Source organism: Anser anser (assembly GCF_964211835.1).
Source record: "Anser anser genome assembly, chromosome: 17".
Classification (NCBI taxonomy): domain Eukaryota; kingdom Metazoa; phylum Chordata; class Aves; order Anseriformes; family Anatidae; genus Anser; species Anser anser.
Window position 1 is genome coordinate 7,343,700 of NC_139738.1, and position 14,230 is coordinate 7,357,929.

The window sequence follows — 14,230 nt, forward strand, 5'->3', positions numbered from 1 at the left end:
GCTTAGCCCATAACCTGGACTCTTCCCTCCCTCCCCCATTCTCCACTGCTGGCAATGCTGGCATTCAAATCTGCAGCCATGGGGAAAAAAGATAGAGAACTCAGAGGTTAGGGGAAAGGGTTCAGTCACCATGCAGCACGACGTACTTCCAACGAGAGGGATTTTGCTCTGAAACGTGCAGAGGAGTAATGTCGAAAAGGAATGCTATGTGTGTGTTCCTACTCCCTTCATGAAAGCCCTGAAGAGGTTAACCCAGTATGGTTCAGGTATTTGGATTTTTTCCAGTGCTGTGTCAGCCTAAGTTTTGAGAGAAAAATTAAAAAAAAAAAAAAAAATCTCAGGAATTTCCTCATGCCTTGTTTGATACTGACTTTCCTTCACAGCTGGGGGATGTTTTAGGCCATTACTGCGTAATTTTGTCTTGCATTTACATACTGATCCTGTACTCGTGCGGATATCTGGAAAGATAAACTAGGTGAACATTAAGTAAGGTGGCTTTCTGTGTAAGTAGTGTGCTGATGCCAGTTGTCTAATGAAGATGTCCTATTATGCATACTTATTCAGTAATTTTGTTTAGAACTGCTTCCTCCGGTCTTCACATAAGCTTGCAGAACCTGCTCCCTCATGTCAAACATATTCTCTCAGGGCCACTAGATCTGTTCATGTGAAATTCGGCAATTAGCTGTCTCTTCTTCTGATGTTTAATCAAGAATAGGTATGCTTGGTTAGAGGCAGTGTGAAAAGGAGAATCTTGTTAGGGCTGCATAGCTTATAACTTTCTCACTGAGGGAGAAATGTTCGGTGTGTACAGAAGGGTGGCGGTGAATGCAGACATCTACTTGAGAGAAAGCATGCTGTGGGCTTTGCACATGCTGCAAGGTGGAAGAGAGCCTAAGGAAAGCAGCGAGAATACTTTTTTTGAATCCCACCGTGTAAATATTTAGAGCAGGGAAACACAAAACATTGGCATGTGCCTCCTACCTTCCTGTTGATAAGAATCGCTGCTACTTATTCAGTTGATAATACTGTGTTTAGAGAGCGGCGTTGTTTATAGCCTCCTTTTCTTCAAGCTGTTTGGAAAATAAAAACCTCCCAAAGTTGTCCAAAGGAGGTTGACAGAAGCCGGAGAAGAACCCTGTCTAATATTTTAAAACAAAGAAAAGCAAAACCAAACTTTCTCGGTGGAAAGGGGATTTGGTATTTAGGAATGCTTTGCAAAGAGGTTTTCTGGTCTAGCTGTTGAAGTGGTGCTTTCCAACAGAGTGAGTTCTGTTTAGGCTGGACATCTATGCTTTTCACAGAATTATGTGCCTTCATGTGGCTGCAGGAGTACTTACTGTCTGAGTAGGAGTATCTCTTACAAATTATGTTTGTAATGACTGCCCAGAGTGAAGCAGAACAAAATGCTTTTCATGGAGAATTTTTGCCAGGCTGCAAGTCAGGTTAATGCCAAACTGGATATTGTTTTCTGTGTCACAAGCTTTTGCGGATCTCTCTAGATCCGGTCTCGATGTTATGTTTCATGGTAGGTGTGAAGTTGTTGTGTTTTGGAAGCAACTGGATTGTGTTTTGAAAGCAACTTCTCCTTGCAGGCATAGTTTTTTTCTGTCTGAGGCTGTGGGAGTATGGAGTACTCATCAGGTTTTAGACTTTTCTTTTCAACACATGCTGAGCAGGGTTTTATCTCCTCCATTTTTGAAGCTATATTGACCCATGGAAAAGTTCACTTTTGCCATACATAGAAGTTGTTTTGGGGCGGGTATAGGTTTTTCTGTGGCAAATCACTGAGCTGAAATTTTACTGGAAATGGATATGAACATTAATTCTTAGCCGTCTAGTCTATTTAGACTGTCCATGTACTGCCTTTCCTGGAGAACGAGACGTGATATTGTTTAAGAATGGTATGCCCTGGGGTTAGAGAGATACTATGGGGTATCTCTGCTTTCCTGAACTGTATAATAATAGAAGATAATCACTGCTGTCCTTCCTGCAGCCCATGACAGACCTGGACACAAAGATTCAAGAAAAGGCCATGAAGGTGGACATGGACATCTGTCGGCGAATCGATATCACAGCCAAGCTGTGTGATGTAGCGCAGCAGCGCAACTCTGAAGACGTTTCCAAGATATTCCAGGTGATTAGGCTGTGAATTTTCCATAGGATAGGACAAGTAGTAACGGGTCAAGAGGGAGCAGTGTTGAGAAGTATGGTCCAGGTCACTTGCTTTTTTTTTCTTTTTTTTTTAATTTCTTTGTATAGATATGTTTTCTTCTTTCTCGGTGTTGGAGTGTAGCTCTCTTCTGCAGAAGCTGCTGTAGTATTACAAGCACAAAATTTAGAGAGTTTAAAAAAAAATAAATATCAGGATCTCTAAGATACATTGTTAGTCTGATCCTACCCTGCAATGAATGCAGGGGGGGAAAAAGCATTCCAGGGCCTAGGTTTGTATAAATGGCTTCCTCTTCGTAAGTGAGAGGTGTTAAGCTTGCAGAACTGTCATCTGAATGTTCTTATTTCTGGCTCAAGCTCCACAGCCAGAAATAACGCTTCTGTGGTGGTGAGTTACGACTGCTTTGTGAGACCAGAAACTCTAGTTGCTTTCCTTGAGCTCCTTGGTGCTAGTAGGAAAAGTCATTTAATTTTCTCCTGAAGTAAGCAGTTACAGCTCTGTGTAGAGCAAACCTGTAACTCCCAATGCAGTTTGTCTTGTGTCATAGCTGCACTATCAATGTGATTAACCCAGCTTCCTTCCACTTTGGTCGAAGTGTTGTGTTCAGTCTCTGAATAAGTCCAATGCTTTTCTCTGTATAGTGATGCCATACAGTGTGCTAAATGCCATACCAAAACACTGTAAATACGCTTGTGGTCTCCACTGGTTGTGCGTTTTGGCTGTGGCGAAGCTGCCTAAATGTTTGGAGGCTTTTTTCAAAAAGCCGGAAAGATCCAAATCTCCTGTCTGGAGACAATTTTTCTAGCACATTGAGCCACTGCTTTGTGCCAGTGGTTCCTTCTTGTCTCTGAGTAGAATTGCTCTGTCTTTCTGCTCAAAGGTAACTGCAAAGTGCGCTTTTGGTCAAGCATGCAGTGGTTAAAATGATCAGCAGGCAAGGAGAACAATACCAATACCAATAAGGGATGGCTCACATACCAGTTAGAGGAAAAGCTACAGTAGGCTGGGAGCAGGCTGTGCGTTTGTGACTCTGGTACCATCTGGAAACTGCTGTGAATATCTTACGTTAACAATCCTCAGCTGAAGAAACGATCCTCTGTGCCCTGTGCAGGGCTGTCCCTTGAATTCTCTGCACATCTGCAGATTTCATTTCCTTTGAGGTCGTCCAGGAATTTTCATGGTTCAGTTAATCCTTCTTCTCACTCTGAAGACTAGCGGTCTGGCTCTGCTTATGGGGTGGGAGTGACCCTGAAATAAAGACTATCCAAAAAGGTTTCTTGTCTGTTCTTCATGGTTGTTCAGCATGGGAGCAACAGCCTGTGGTGGTGGCAGGAGAGGGAGAGTTCTGTCATTGCTCTCAAGCCTGCTGCCTCGGCGCTCCTGCCAGCTTATGCTTTTACCCTGTATCATTCTAACCTCTGCATGTTCTCTGGTAGGTTGTAGACTGTTGTTAGTGAACAGACAGATGTCTGTAGAGCGCTGGCAGCCTGCAGCTTGCTTTGCTCTTTGCCATTTTTGAACTGCTTTCTTGTGCTCTATGTTCACCACTCACTAACGGATGCAATTCCTGTCTCGAATACGTGCTATCCCTGAATTGCCTGGGAGCTGATGAGCAGTTATATTCACCCAAATGTAATGCCTCTCCTTTTTTTTATTTCCGCCACTCATGGCGCAGCATCTCCAATGAGCCTTCAGTTACTACTCTTCTCTTCAATTAAGGTGGCTTCCAAGAAGAAAGAACGAAAACTTGCGTCTGACGACGACCTCTCTGAACAGGATGCAGACAATGGCAGGTTCTCTGACGATGAGGTCAGCTGCTCTTTGAACATCACGGATGAAATGAAGCGTATGTTTAATCAGCTGTGAGTATTGTGGAGAACGTGGGGAAAACTGTCTGAAATGCAGACAATCCCAGAACTCGAGTTGTTTCTGTAGGCTTTCAGAAACTTTTTTCTACCCCCCAGTATTCTCTGTGAGTTGAGCCTGAACTGTCAGCATTGTTCGTACTCAAAAGTTTACTAGAAGTTCAAATAAAATTACCAGACTGATTTTTTTTTTTTTATTCCTCCCTTAGGTAGGGAGAGCTATAGAGAATATAAAAATTAATAAGACTTGATGTTTATACATTGTTAGCTGCTAACTAGCAAAAGATGAAGCATTTAAAGAAAAAGGTACAAAACTTGAGTCTGTATTTGCTGTATGTTTGGCTAAATATTCATTTTTAGAGCTTTAGAAAGAATCTTGCTGCTTTTTGGGCTGGATGCAATTTGGCAATGTTGTAACTGTAAGCTCAATTCAAAACTAGTTCGAACTTCTCTGAGAAGTTCATGATTTTTTTCAATTCAGCTGCAGGCAAATGGCAGTGCTGGATGTGTCTAGAAGATCAGTTGTAGCAGTGGATGACAGTTTATAGATTCCAAGAAATGTCAGTGTTGTAAACCTTGCTGTAAGGTCTCTTGTCCTGGATTGGAAGAATCTCAATTTATTTTGCCTAAAGTTTTACCCAGAATGGGAGTGTTAGGAAGCTTGTGGCAGCCAAGAAGAGACTCTCTGTGCCTTGCTGTTACGGAAAGCAATTAAGGAAGCTAGCTGGTGATATGCCCTACTGTTCTCCTGTTTGAGAAATGATGAAGATGGCCACAGGCTAGTCAGAGTTCTGAGGGTCTCTGCCACTTTCTTTTGGCAAAGGGAGCCCCAGCCAGTGCCTTAGGTCTGATTTCTGTGGCATTTGAATGTGTGTCTCTTCTGCCAACTTCTGCAGTGACTGTGCTGGGAGAGGAAAGAATTCCCAGTGCTTTCCCGCGCAACATAGGACAGTATTTAATGTGTAGGAGTATACGAGACGTTCTCTAAGGAGCACTAGATCCTGTTGTCAGCTGTTGCCAAACTCTGGTTTCAGGCCATTCGTCCCTTTTCCCTCTTTTTCACATGTTTTGCCCAAATGATGTAGGTAATTCTTCATGTCAAGACTTTTGTTTTAGATGTCCTAGCACTTATTCAGGGTAATAAATGCAGATTTTTAACTTCTTCACTGTTAAAATTCAGTGTGACAGCACATAGAGTATAGATCTTTTAGAAAAGCAAGAGACTGAAGTTTAGTCACTAGGTTGGTAATGTATTTAATTTTTAGTTTTGCTTTTAAACCTGTCCTGTCATACCTAGTTTTTATTGGTCCTTTTAGTGACATGCTTCTCTCTTGGTCTATTTCGCATGTAGTGCTGCAGGAATTTTTTTGGTATGTTCAAATAGGGTTGATCTGGAACAATGTTTGTGGCTTATCGAAAAAAGCATGCTTCTAAATAATTCTGGGTTTTGGGTCTTTGTCATGTAGAAGGTAGTTATAAATAGCTGGCCTGGTGAACAGAAACCAGATGCAACTTGGATCTGTAATGATGACCTTAACCTGTAAGCGTCAAGCAGTAAAAAGTTAAAATGCAGTCAGTGTTGAACAAAGTGTCTGAAAAAAGCAGCAGTCAGAACCGTGAGTCTGCACTCTGACAAGGCTAGTTCTTGCAAAAAGGAACTGATTTGAAAAAATTGAATTGCAAAAGGCAGAATCATATGTGTCCAAAATCTTTATCTTATTATTTTGTGAAGTTGTGTTTAGACAACTAGACTTACCTCTTTTGCCACGCTCTTCAGCCTCCTAAAGATGATGTTGGACTCAGCTTCCTGACTGAGATGTTATCTGCTTAAAAGGAAATGAACTAAAGAACAAAAATGCATCAGTCAGAAATTAGCAGACTACTGCTGCAAGCAACTTCAGATTTTTGTCAGACCTCCTTAACAAGGACAAGAAGCAGCTACTAGTGTTTCTCCAATCTGCTGTTCAAACCAAGAGGGACTTGAGTGCCTTCTGGAACTTTTTCCTTTATTGCACAACTAACTGTACTAAAGGAGCTTGACCAAATAACAGTGTTAAAGGTCACTTCTGCTACTGGTTCTTCTCAGTCTTAAGTGGCTTTAGTGGTATCTTTTGTTGTTCAATTCAATAATATGTACTTAACGTTCACTTGTGCATCGTTTTGGGGTTCAGCTTTTTCTTAGTTATTTTTCAAACTGGTGTTTGTAAGTGCTGCAGTGAAAATCATTGGCTAAACTTCAGCATGAAAATCAGCAGGGAGTCTTCTAGTGGCTGTTTCCTGTGTAATTCCCCAAACTGTGGTCGGGTTCCTTTTTCCCATGTATAAAAAGAATAGATTAAAATGCTTTTGTGGTTTTTGCAAACAAGGGAAACTAACGAGCAGCACCATCTGGAGGACAGAACTAGCAACGGGGAATGCTAACAAGGATCTCTCTTATTCTGCTTTGGAGTGGCAAAGAGCCCAGGAGTAAGGGACTTTCAGACAGTGGCAAAGCCTGTTTTTAAAATATTTCATGACTTTCAGCTGCTTTGTCTTCTCTATTCAGTTCTTGTAACTCCTTTTTTTCTTCTAGAACGTTAAACGAAGCACTGAAGGGGTAGGGCTGGAGCTGTTTACCCTAATGCTTTTTCTGTTGCCTTAACAGTCGTGAGACATTTGATTTTGATGATGACTGTGATAGTTTAACGTGGGAGGAGAATGAGGAAACATTGCTTCTTTGGGAAGACTTCACAAACTGCAATCCTTCAATTGACCTCCAAGGAGAGGTGAGTTTGTTTCAGTTTCTTCTCAAATTGTTCTGTTAAAAAATTGTATCCCTCAGCTGCTCTTTTAGCCCTTTGAGCCTTCAGATCTTTGACTGGTGATCTAGTCTGCTGTGAAAACTTGCTTTAATTTTAAAATCCTTTTAGTGCTTTCTCTCTGGTTGCTTTTCAGTCTGTGCAATGAGTTTATTTACCAAACTTAATTTCTTCTGCTTCTTCAAACTGAGTATTTAGAAATGGCAAGTGTCAAAAGATCTAAGGCATCTAGCTGTTGTAGGATCATCATGCGATCTGTCACCCTGAGCAGTGGGTTATCTAAAGCCCTATATCTTCCATGCAGCATCTTGCTTTCTCCGTAGATGATCATTCACACTTTAACTGTCAAAATGTCACACATGGTGTGCATGGTATTGCACCTCCTTTTGTGTGGGGAGAAAAATAAACTTAGCGTGGTCTGTGTGTGATCATAAAGTACATACAGCCTGTCGCAAACAAAGAAGCTGTGGCTGCAGGACTGCGTAAGGCCCTAGGGAACTTCTGAATCTTGTGCTTCCATCTTTCCAGTCAAAAGGAATCTCCTGATGCTGGTGGATAATAAACAGCTTGCTTTTAATCCTTAAGATCCCACACAAAGTAAGCTAATGGCTGCATGCTGCCTCATTCAGTGACTCCTGAGCCTTTTTAAGCAGGCCTAAAGAGAGATTGAAATGGCAAGGTCTGGCTTTGTGCAGGCAGTCTTAAATGCGATGCTATTATTGCATTACTGAGCAGCATGACAGCAGTAGGTAGGCAATAATCCTACCTTCTCCCATCATTGATACAGTATAAAGATGCTGAAGCAGCAGTCTCCTGAATATTGTCTTGTGTTGACTGCCAGGGGTGTGTTAATTTACATCTTCCCATTTGTGTATCATCTGGCATACCCTGAAACTGCGAAGATTATTTAAAAGTGCTAGGACTGCAGAAAGCAGCATACTTAGCTGTATGTCATCTTTTGAGCAGGGAGAGTGGCAGAATGATAATGTGCAGCCATGTGCTGGAATTAGTGACAGATTTATTTGCATATACCCGTGTGTGCACGTTTAAGCACAGCTATCAGAGGAATATTGCCGAACACAGACCTTCCATGCAAAAACTCTAAAGGTTTTAAGAAGCTTAAATCCTTCTAAATGAAAATTATACAAGGAAAGGGTAGATTTGTCTTGTAGATGGAGATTCAGAATAAAGACGGCTCCGTCTGTGCCTGGTCTTTAACATAGTCCTTTACATGCCTGAATCTTCCTTCCGCTGGCTTTATTCCTTTCAAGTTCTTACGTGGTGCTGTAGCCACCTTCTTTTATGACCTTTCTCCTTGAAGCGGTTCTGCATATAAAAGGATAAGTGGAATGATTCTTGTAACTATAGGCTGGTTAGCCTGACGTTGATCCCAGGTATGATCCTGATAGAGCTGCTACAGTTGTGGTCAAAGATTGGTAACAAAATAAATGCTCATCGGTGCAGTTGTGATAAATTGATGTTTTTTGTTGTGTTTTTTTTTTTTTTTTGAAAAAGGGAGGTAGGTAATAACCTGAAAGAGAATAGTGACATTGTTAAACTGGAAAACAGTCTTCTAGTCTCTTTGTGGCAGCATGAAATAATGCTGTATGTTTTGTAGCCTGGACTGTACTGTGAATCCAAAGTAATGATGACAAGGGAGTTGTTGTCTGACAGGATGCTTCCCTTAGGATGCAGCGTGTTCTTAAGTGCAGTATTTTCCTTGTAAGTGTGTTGGAGTGAGCTTAATTTATCTAGGATTTAAGTAAAGAATTTTAATAGGCATGTAGAGTATGTGTGTGAGATGATGGAGTAAATGCATGTAGAGTATATGTGTGAGATGATGGAAATGGGAAGGTCTGGAGAGTAATAGTATGTAATCAGAAAATAAGAATTCCAGTATGATGCTTTAAGTGGTCAATGCAAAGAAAAAAAATCAAGTTGCATGCCTGGAGAGCAGCAATTACAATCTAATTTAAGCATGATCAGACTGAAAGGTTCAGTAATTGCAGCTTTTTGGTTCTTTGGCATGTATCAGGTATTCGTTTAACTGCTGGAGTCTTGATCTATAGGTTCCTTGATCAGAGAAAATGTCTTCCCTCATATGCCAGTTTTAAGAAGCAGTGTATCCCTTGTCTGCATAACCATGCACTTAAAAACAAAAAAACAAACAAAAAAACCCACCTTTGCATGAAAGAGCATAAGAACTTGGATTTCTGAGTGAGGCTAAATGAGAAAAATCTGTATGCTGCCACTGAATTCCATGTTAGTTTCTTGACAATTCTTTGTGTCTCGATTTGCTCTGCAGGAAGAAAACCTGGGAAACTTGATCCATGAAACAGAGTCTTTCTTTAAAACAAGAGACAAGGAATACCAAGAAACAATAGGGCAGATAGAGGTAAGGAAGTGATTCATGACAAAATAAATAATTACTAATGAATAAAAACATGTGAGGTATTCTGGTCCAGGAGGCTTTTATGCGTGTGTACACGTGCACAAATGGGAAAGGTGGAATGTGTATCTATATCAAAAAGGCAAACGTATTTTCCTTAGACACATCCTGGGAGTTTTTTTCTAAATACTGTTCTCTGTACAGCACTAGTGTTAACCAAGCATAAATCTAACTGATGCAGAGGAACCTTTGGAACAAAGAGAATAAATGTGCGCTGTTTTTTCCCCTTTTTGTCTTGCATCCCCACCATCACACTGGGAAATGTTTCACAGGAAATGGCCTCAGAGGTTGCCAGACACAACAGCTGTAGCTTCTCACAGTCTTTGCCTTGTCTAGAATATGTTTTCACTAATTACTGCATGTTGACAAACATAGATGCCAAGCAGCAAAAAAAGAATGTAAGAGCTGTTTAAAAACAGTGTTGCCCTCTGATTAAAATACACTTCGTAAGCTGATGAATGCACTTGTAGCACACGACACTCTGATGTTAAGGGTATGCTGTGCAGGCATTCTGGATTAGATCTGGACAGCTTTATTATCCCCACCAGTGAGTAAAGTTGAGTGAGGCTGGGAGAAGCTGCTAGCAACCCACCTTAGGCTGATTGCTTTCTTTTCTTACAGCTGGAATTGGCCACTGCCAAGAGTGACATGAACCGCCACCTTCATGAATATATGGAAATGTGTAGTATGAAAAGGGGCCTGGATGTACAAATGGAAACCTGTCGTAGGCTTATCAAAGGTTCAGCTGACAGGTAGTAAGATATTACCACGCTGCCTGGGGTGTCCTTCAAGAATTTATTTTGCTCTTGTTTCCTGTCAAGGTGTTTAAAAGCAATAGCATAATTATGTCCTAAAGCTTTGTCCTTTAGATAATCTCGTCTTGTTCAGGTACAAATGCCAGTCTTCAGTAGATCCCTGCAGCAGTGTATGATTTTCTATGCTCAGTAACAGTTTAAGGATTCAACAGCTATTGTCACCGGTAGTACTGGCAGTATAAATGGAGTCATCTCTTCTCTATTTGTGATGGATGGTTGTTCTTAATCTCATAGATCTAGAACTCTTTAAAAAGACCAAAAAAAAAAGTCTTGACTAGACTTGTATGAAGAACATGTTTTTTCATCTTGTGTGTGGAACCCATGCTTTTTATACTATGAGGGATTTCTTGTGCATCTTGCTCACCCACAGTACCCATCCTGGCTTTAAAAAAAAAAAAATAAATAAAAAAAATAAAAAAAAAAAACATTTTTGAGTTTTCAAGAGTGTATGTACCGTAGATGATCAAGGTTTCTGTAGGAGGATATTTGTTGGACTTAATTTCCGTTTCCCCGTCTGTAAAGATAGGACAGCCTTTGTATAGGAGATGGTGTGTGTGGGGGGGTGGCAGCATGCAGGGTGTTCAAGCTTACTATTGATATTTGCTGCAAAACAGATAAGTTAAGAATACCCTTTATTACTATTAAAATGTTTTAGGGAGTGTCAGTGACTATTTCCTTTAAAGGTCTTATTTTTTCTTGTCTGTCAATGGTATTTTTTTTTTTTGTCTAAACCTTTCTCTGTATTTTCTACAGAAATTCTCCATCTCCCAGCTCTGTAGCCAGCAGCGACTCAGGAAACACAGATGAAATTCAGGACGAGTTGGACAGAGAGGCGGATGTGGAGCCCATGGTCAGCTGATACGTAGTTGGAGCATTCCAGTGAAAGGGAAGATGCAAGCAAAGATTAAAAAACAACAGACACTGATGGGGGGAGAAAAAAAAAATAGACTTGTAAGCCCCTGCACAGGGCTTCTAATGACTCATTCCTACACGCATCCCTATCCCACCCAAGGATTGGTGCTGTCAATTTCTATCGTTACACAATTCACAAATGCAGAGTCCTGTAAGAAAACGTGTTTTAATTGTGCCTTTGCCCCAAGCTGAGCCACTTTGAGCTCCAGTGGAATATAAATAGCAGGTGTTTTTATATTATATATATATATATTAAAAGAGATATCTGGTAGCAGCAGAGAATGGTGCTGCAAAGGCTCTGATATTTCAATAAGCTTATGGTTTTATTGACCTGCTGCACTGATTGGCAAAAGGAACACTGGCAAACTGAGTAGTAAACCTGAGATGATTACGGTATAATTACCAATGGCTGGCATAAAAAAAAAAGAATGCCTCCAAATTGATCTGTAAACATTTAAAAATAATACTGGGTTTAGAGGCAGCTTTTAGGATTAAGCAGTCATACAATATTGAAAGGAATTTCTTCATTCCACCTTTCTGGGTGAAGAAGACTTTGAGACTCGTACAAGGTTTCTTCCAGACTCCAGAATCTGAAGAAGCTGGTCTCAGCTCGGTGGCAAAGCAGGTGGATGAGGGAGAGCTCGGTGGGATGGGACTATCACTGATAAACTACTATGCAAAAAACAAAAGCGCGCCTTATTTGTATGGAATGTTTGGTCCCTGCTGGGCTATAGTTATCTATTGGGGAAAGGAAAGCTCAAAACACGTTTGCACAAGTTACCTGTAGAGCTTCTTTTGAGGAGTACATTGTCTTGTTACAATGCCTTTGTTTCCAGTGATTGGATGAAGAGGGGAATCAGCCCTTCAGTTCCCAAGTTGTTTTGTGTTTTCTTTTTTTCAGGATGTTTTTTTAAACCATAGTGTTTGCAGATTTTACTTTGCTGACAGGGAGATAACTCCATTTTATGCTGCTTTCATGATGTTTAGAGTGGGCTAGCATCAGGATAAACTGACATGCTGTGCTATAGATTTGGGCTTGAGACATGACATTGAGAGAGTTCCAGACCACCCTTCTTCAGCAAAGCCGAACGTTAGAAAATAATCCTTTCTAGGGCGTAGTAAAATGAATCCCAACCTACTGCAGCCCTAGAACTAGGGAAGAACAGCCATGTGCTTTCTCTGTGAGAAAGTGAGAGGACCTAGGCTTTATCAATCTGTCTATATTTTTAAACAGGAGAAGGCAGTGTCAAAAGTCTGATTGGTACTTGAGGAAACTCTCTGGTGTCATCAAGCTGTTCGTGGTTATTAGTAGGATTTGTAGCATCTCAGCCAGGTAAAAACAGGGTATAAACCTAAGCCAATACTTTTTTTGTTTGTATTTTAGAGCAAGATTGCAAGTGCAGTTAATACTGCCTATAGGGTAACTGTGTAGTTAACTAGCAGTTGCAAGACTTGAGGAGTAAATACCAATTGTATTTTTTAACCTGCCAGAAAGCTTAGAAACTGTTACGTAGGAGCAGTGCTAGGACTGGACAGGGGAATATCAGATTTAAGCATCCTCTCAGTGTTAGGTAAAGCTAGAGAGGCAAATCTTTTATCTTCCTGAGCATTGTTTCCAAGCCTCTCTTATTTATCGATCTGAATCAGCAGGGCTGCATTGTAAACAAATAGCCAGTATAGATCAGTACTGCTTTCTTCCAAAAAGATCACGAGTGTTTCAGCAAATGGCGCATTCCTGGGCAGAAAATCTCTCTCCATCTTGCACAGCTATGCAGAGGGGCAGGACCTCGGAGGGTTTCTGCTCACGCCGTAACTGCGGGTACAGTAGTATCTTTTCAGTTTGGGTTTTGTTTCTGCATGGAGTTTCATCGCTGTTTAGATCAGTCTCCCGCTAGGATGTGATGGTGCTTTTAGGCCATGTGAATTAAATGGGCCCTCAGTCTTTCAGTGAGGAGAATTACTGGGATGATCCATTTGGATTCATAATTTGAGCATCAGTGGCGTCTGTCCAAGGTTTTTCTTGTCATTCCCTTACTGATTGAAATACTCAGTGCAGTTATTCATAGAGTAGTTAGCAACTTCTTGGTTCTTGTGGTGTTAGTTAGGGGCTTTTTCAAAGCCTGTAGATAACTTTTCTCTGAAAAAGAAACCTTATTCCAAAGTGCTCATTCCTATTATCTCTTAGGTGGCCAAAGTGGTAAGTGTCATGTTCGCTAGGGCTGCAAGTTGTGGGGTGGGAGGGTGGGGGCAAGAAATGCCAGATGTGATATTTTTGTGAGGGGGCTGGGACTGCATGTTTTCAATAAAGTACTCTTAAGGTTTCCAAGCCTGTATGAAGCTGCTAAATATGTAGTTTCTCACGAGGCTGAGAAACCATGAAACCATCTGCCAAAGCTGAATGTCTGCAATGCTTTAGTGACTTTGGTGGAGGCATTGTTAAGCAATCTACTTGCACAGTGAGTCAGCCTTGTTGGAGGCTGTCGTTTGGCTGTCCTCAAATTATGAAATGCTCTTTGGTACTGGAGAAACTGAGCAATTTAAATGACTGTCCGGCTTAGCTGCTGTTATAACTTTTTTTTTTTTTTAAACTCAGTGACCTAGTAGGAAAAAGGCTGAGTGTTCTTGAAATGAAGCTAGTAGCTGGCATGTTGAGTTGGGAAAGGATATCCTCAGTTTGACAGTGGGGAGCCAGAGGAAGCTGAAGTTTAGCTGTTGAAACAAGCTATCTGTAACCTACAGTTTATCTCATAGCCATAATTATGAGGAGCGCCTGTAATAGGGTTGCATTTGTTGGTAAGTGTAAGGGATGTGGGTCTATAGTAGACAGGGTAGAAATAATGTGTATGATGGTGATGTATGTGTATGATGGTAAATTACCATGGTTCTTGGTGTCTTTCTTATAACCATATGTAATCCATTTTTAAAAAAAGAAAAGGTGTTTTCATACTTGGGGTTGGGGTTTTATTTTCATCTAGGCTGTATGGGACTTGGTGGATCAACCTTTTGGGAGTTATTAGGGTTGGTCTTTGATAGTTTCCCTAGGAGGTCTTGGTTGGTTTAATTTCAAGCGATGCTGCTGATTTAGCTGACAGTGGTCCTGTTCTGTTTGCGTTTAACCACTCTGTAGCAACCAGATCAAAAGCTTGCCAGAAAAAAATTGTGAAAATGCTGGAAATGAATTTGATGACCTCTTTTTTTTCCTTTGTAAAGCTGTAAATACT

At 40.9% G+C, this 14,230-nt stretch overlaps 1 protein-coding gene across 2 annotated transcripts in view; it reads left to right on the top strand.

Moving 5' to 3' along the window:
- IFFO2 (intermediate filament family orphan 2) overlaps positions 1–11,884 on the top strand; it is a 38,352-nt gene extending 26,468 nt beyond the window's left edge. Inside the window, exons 4-9 of one of the 2 annotated variants that reach the window (XM_083802394.1) lie at positions 1,994–2,134; positions 3,890–4,032; positions 6,680–6,800; positions 9,139–9,228; positions 9,904–10,034; positions 10,851–11,884. In XM_083802394.1, coding sequence (XP_083658520.1) covers positions 1,994–2,134; positions 3,890–4,032; positions 6,680–6,800; positions 9,139–9,228; positions 9,904–10,034; positions 10,851–10,956 — 732 coding nt within the window. In that variant the 3' untranslated portion in view covers positions 10,957–11,884. The remainder of the gene's footprint in view (positions 1–1,993; positions 2,135–3,889; positions 4,033–6,679; positions 6,801–9,138; positions 9,229–9,903; positions 10,035–10,850) is intronic. The other variant, XM_083802395.1, reaches the window with a different exon arrangement.
- Positions 11,885–14,230: the final 2,346 nt, after the last annotated feature.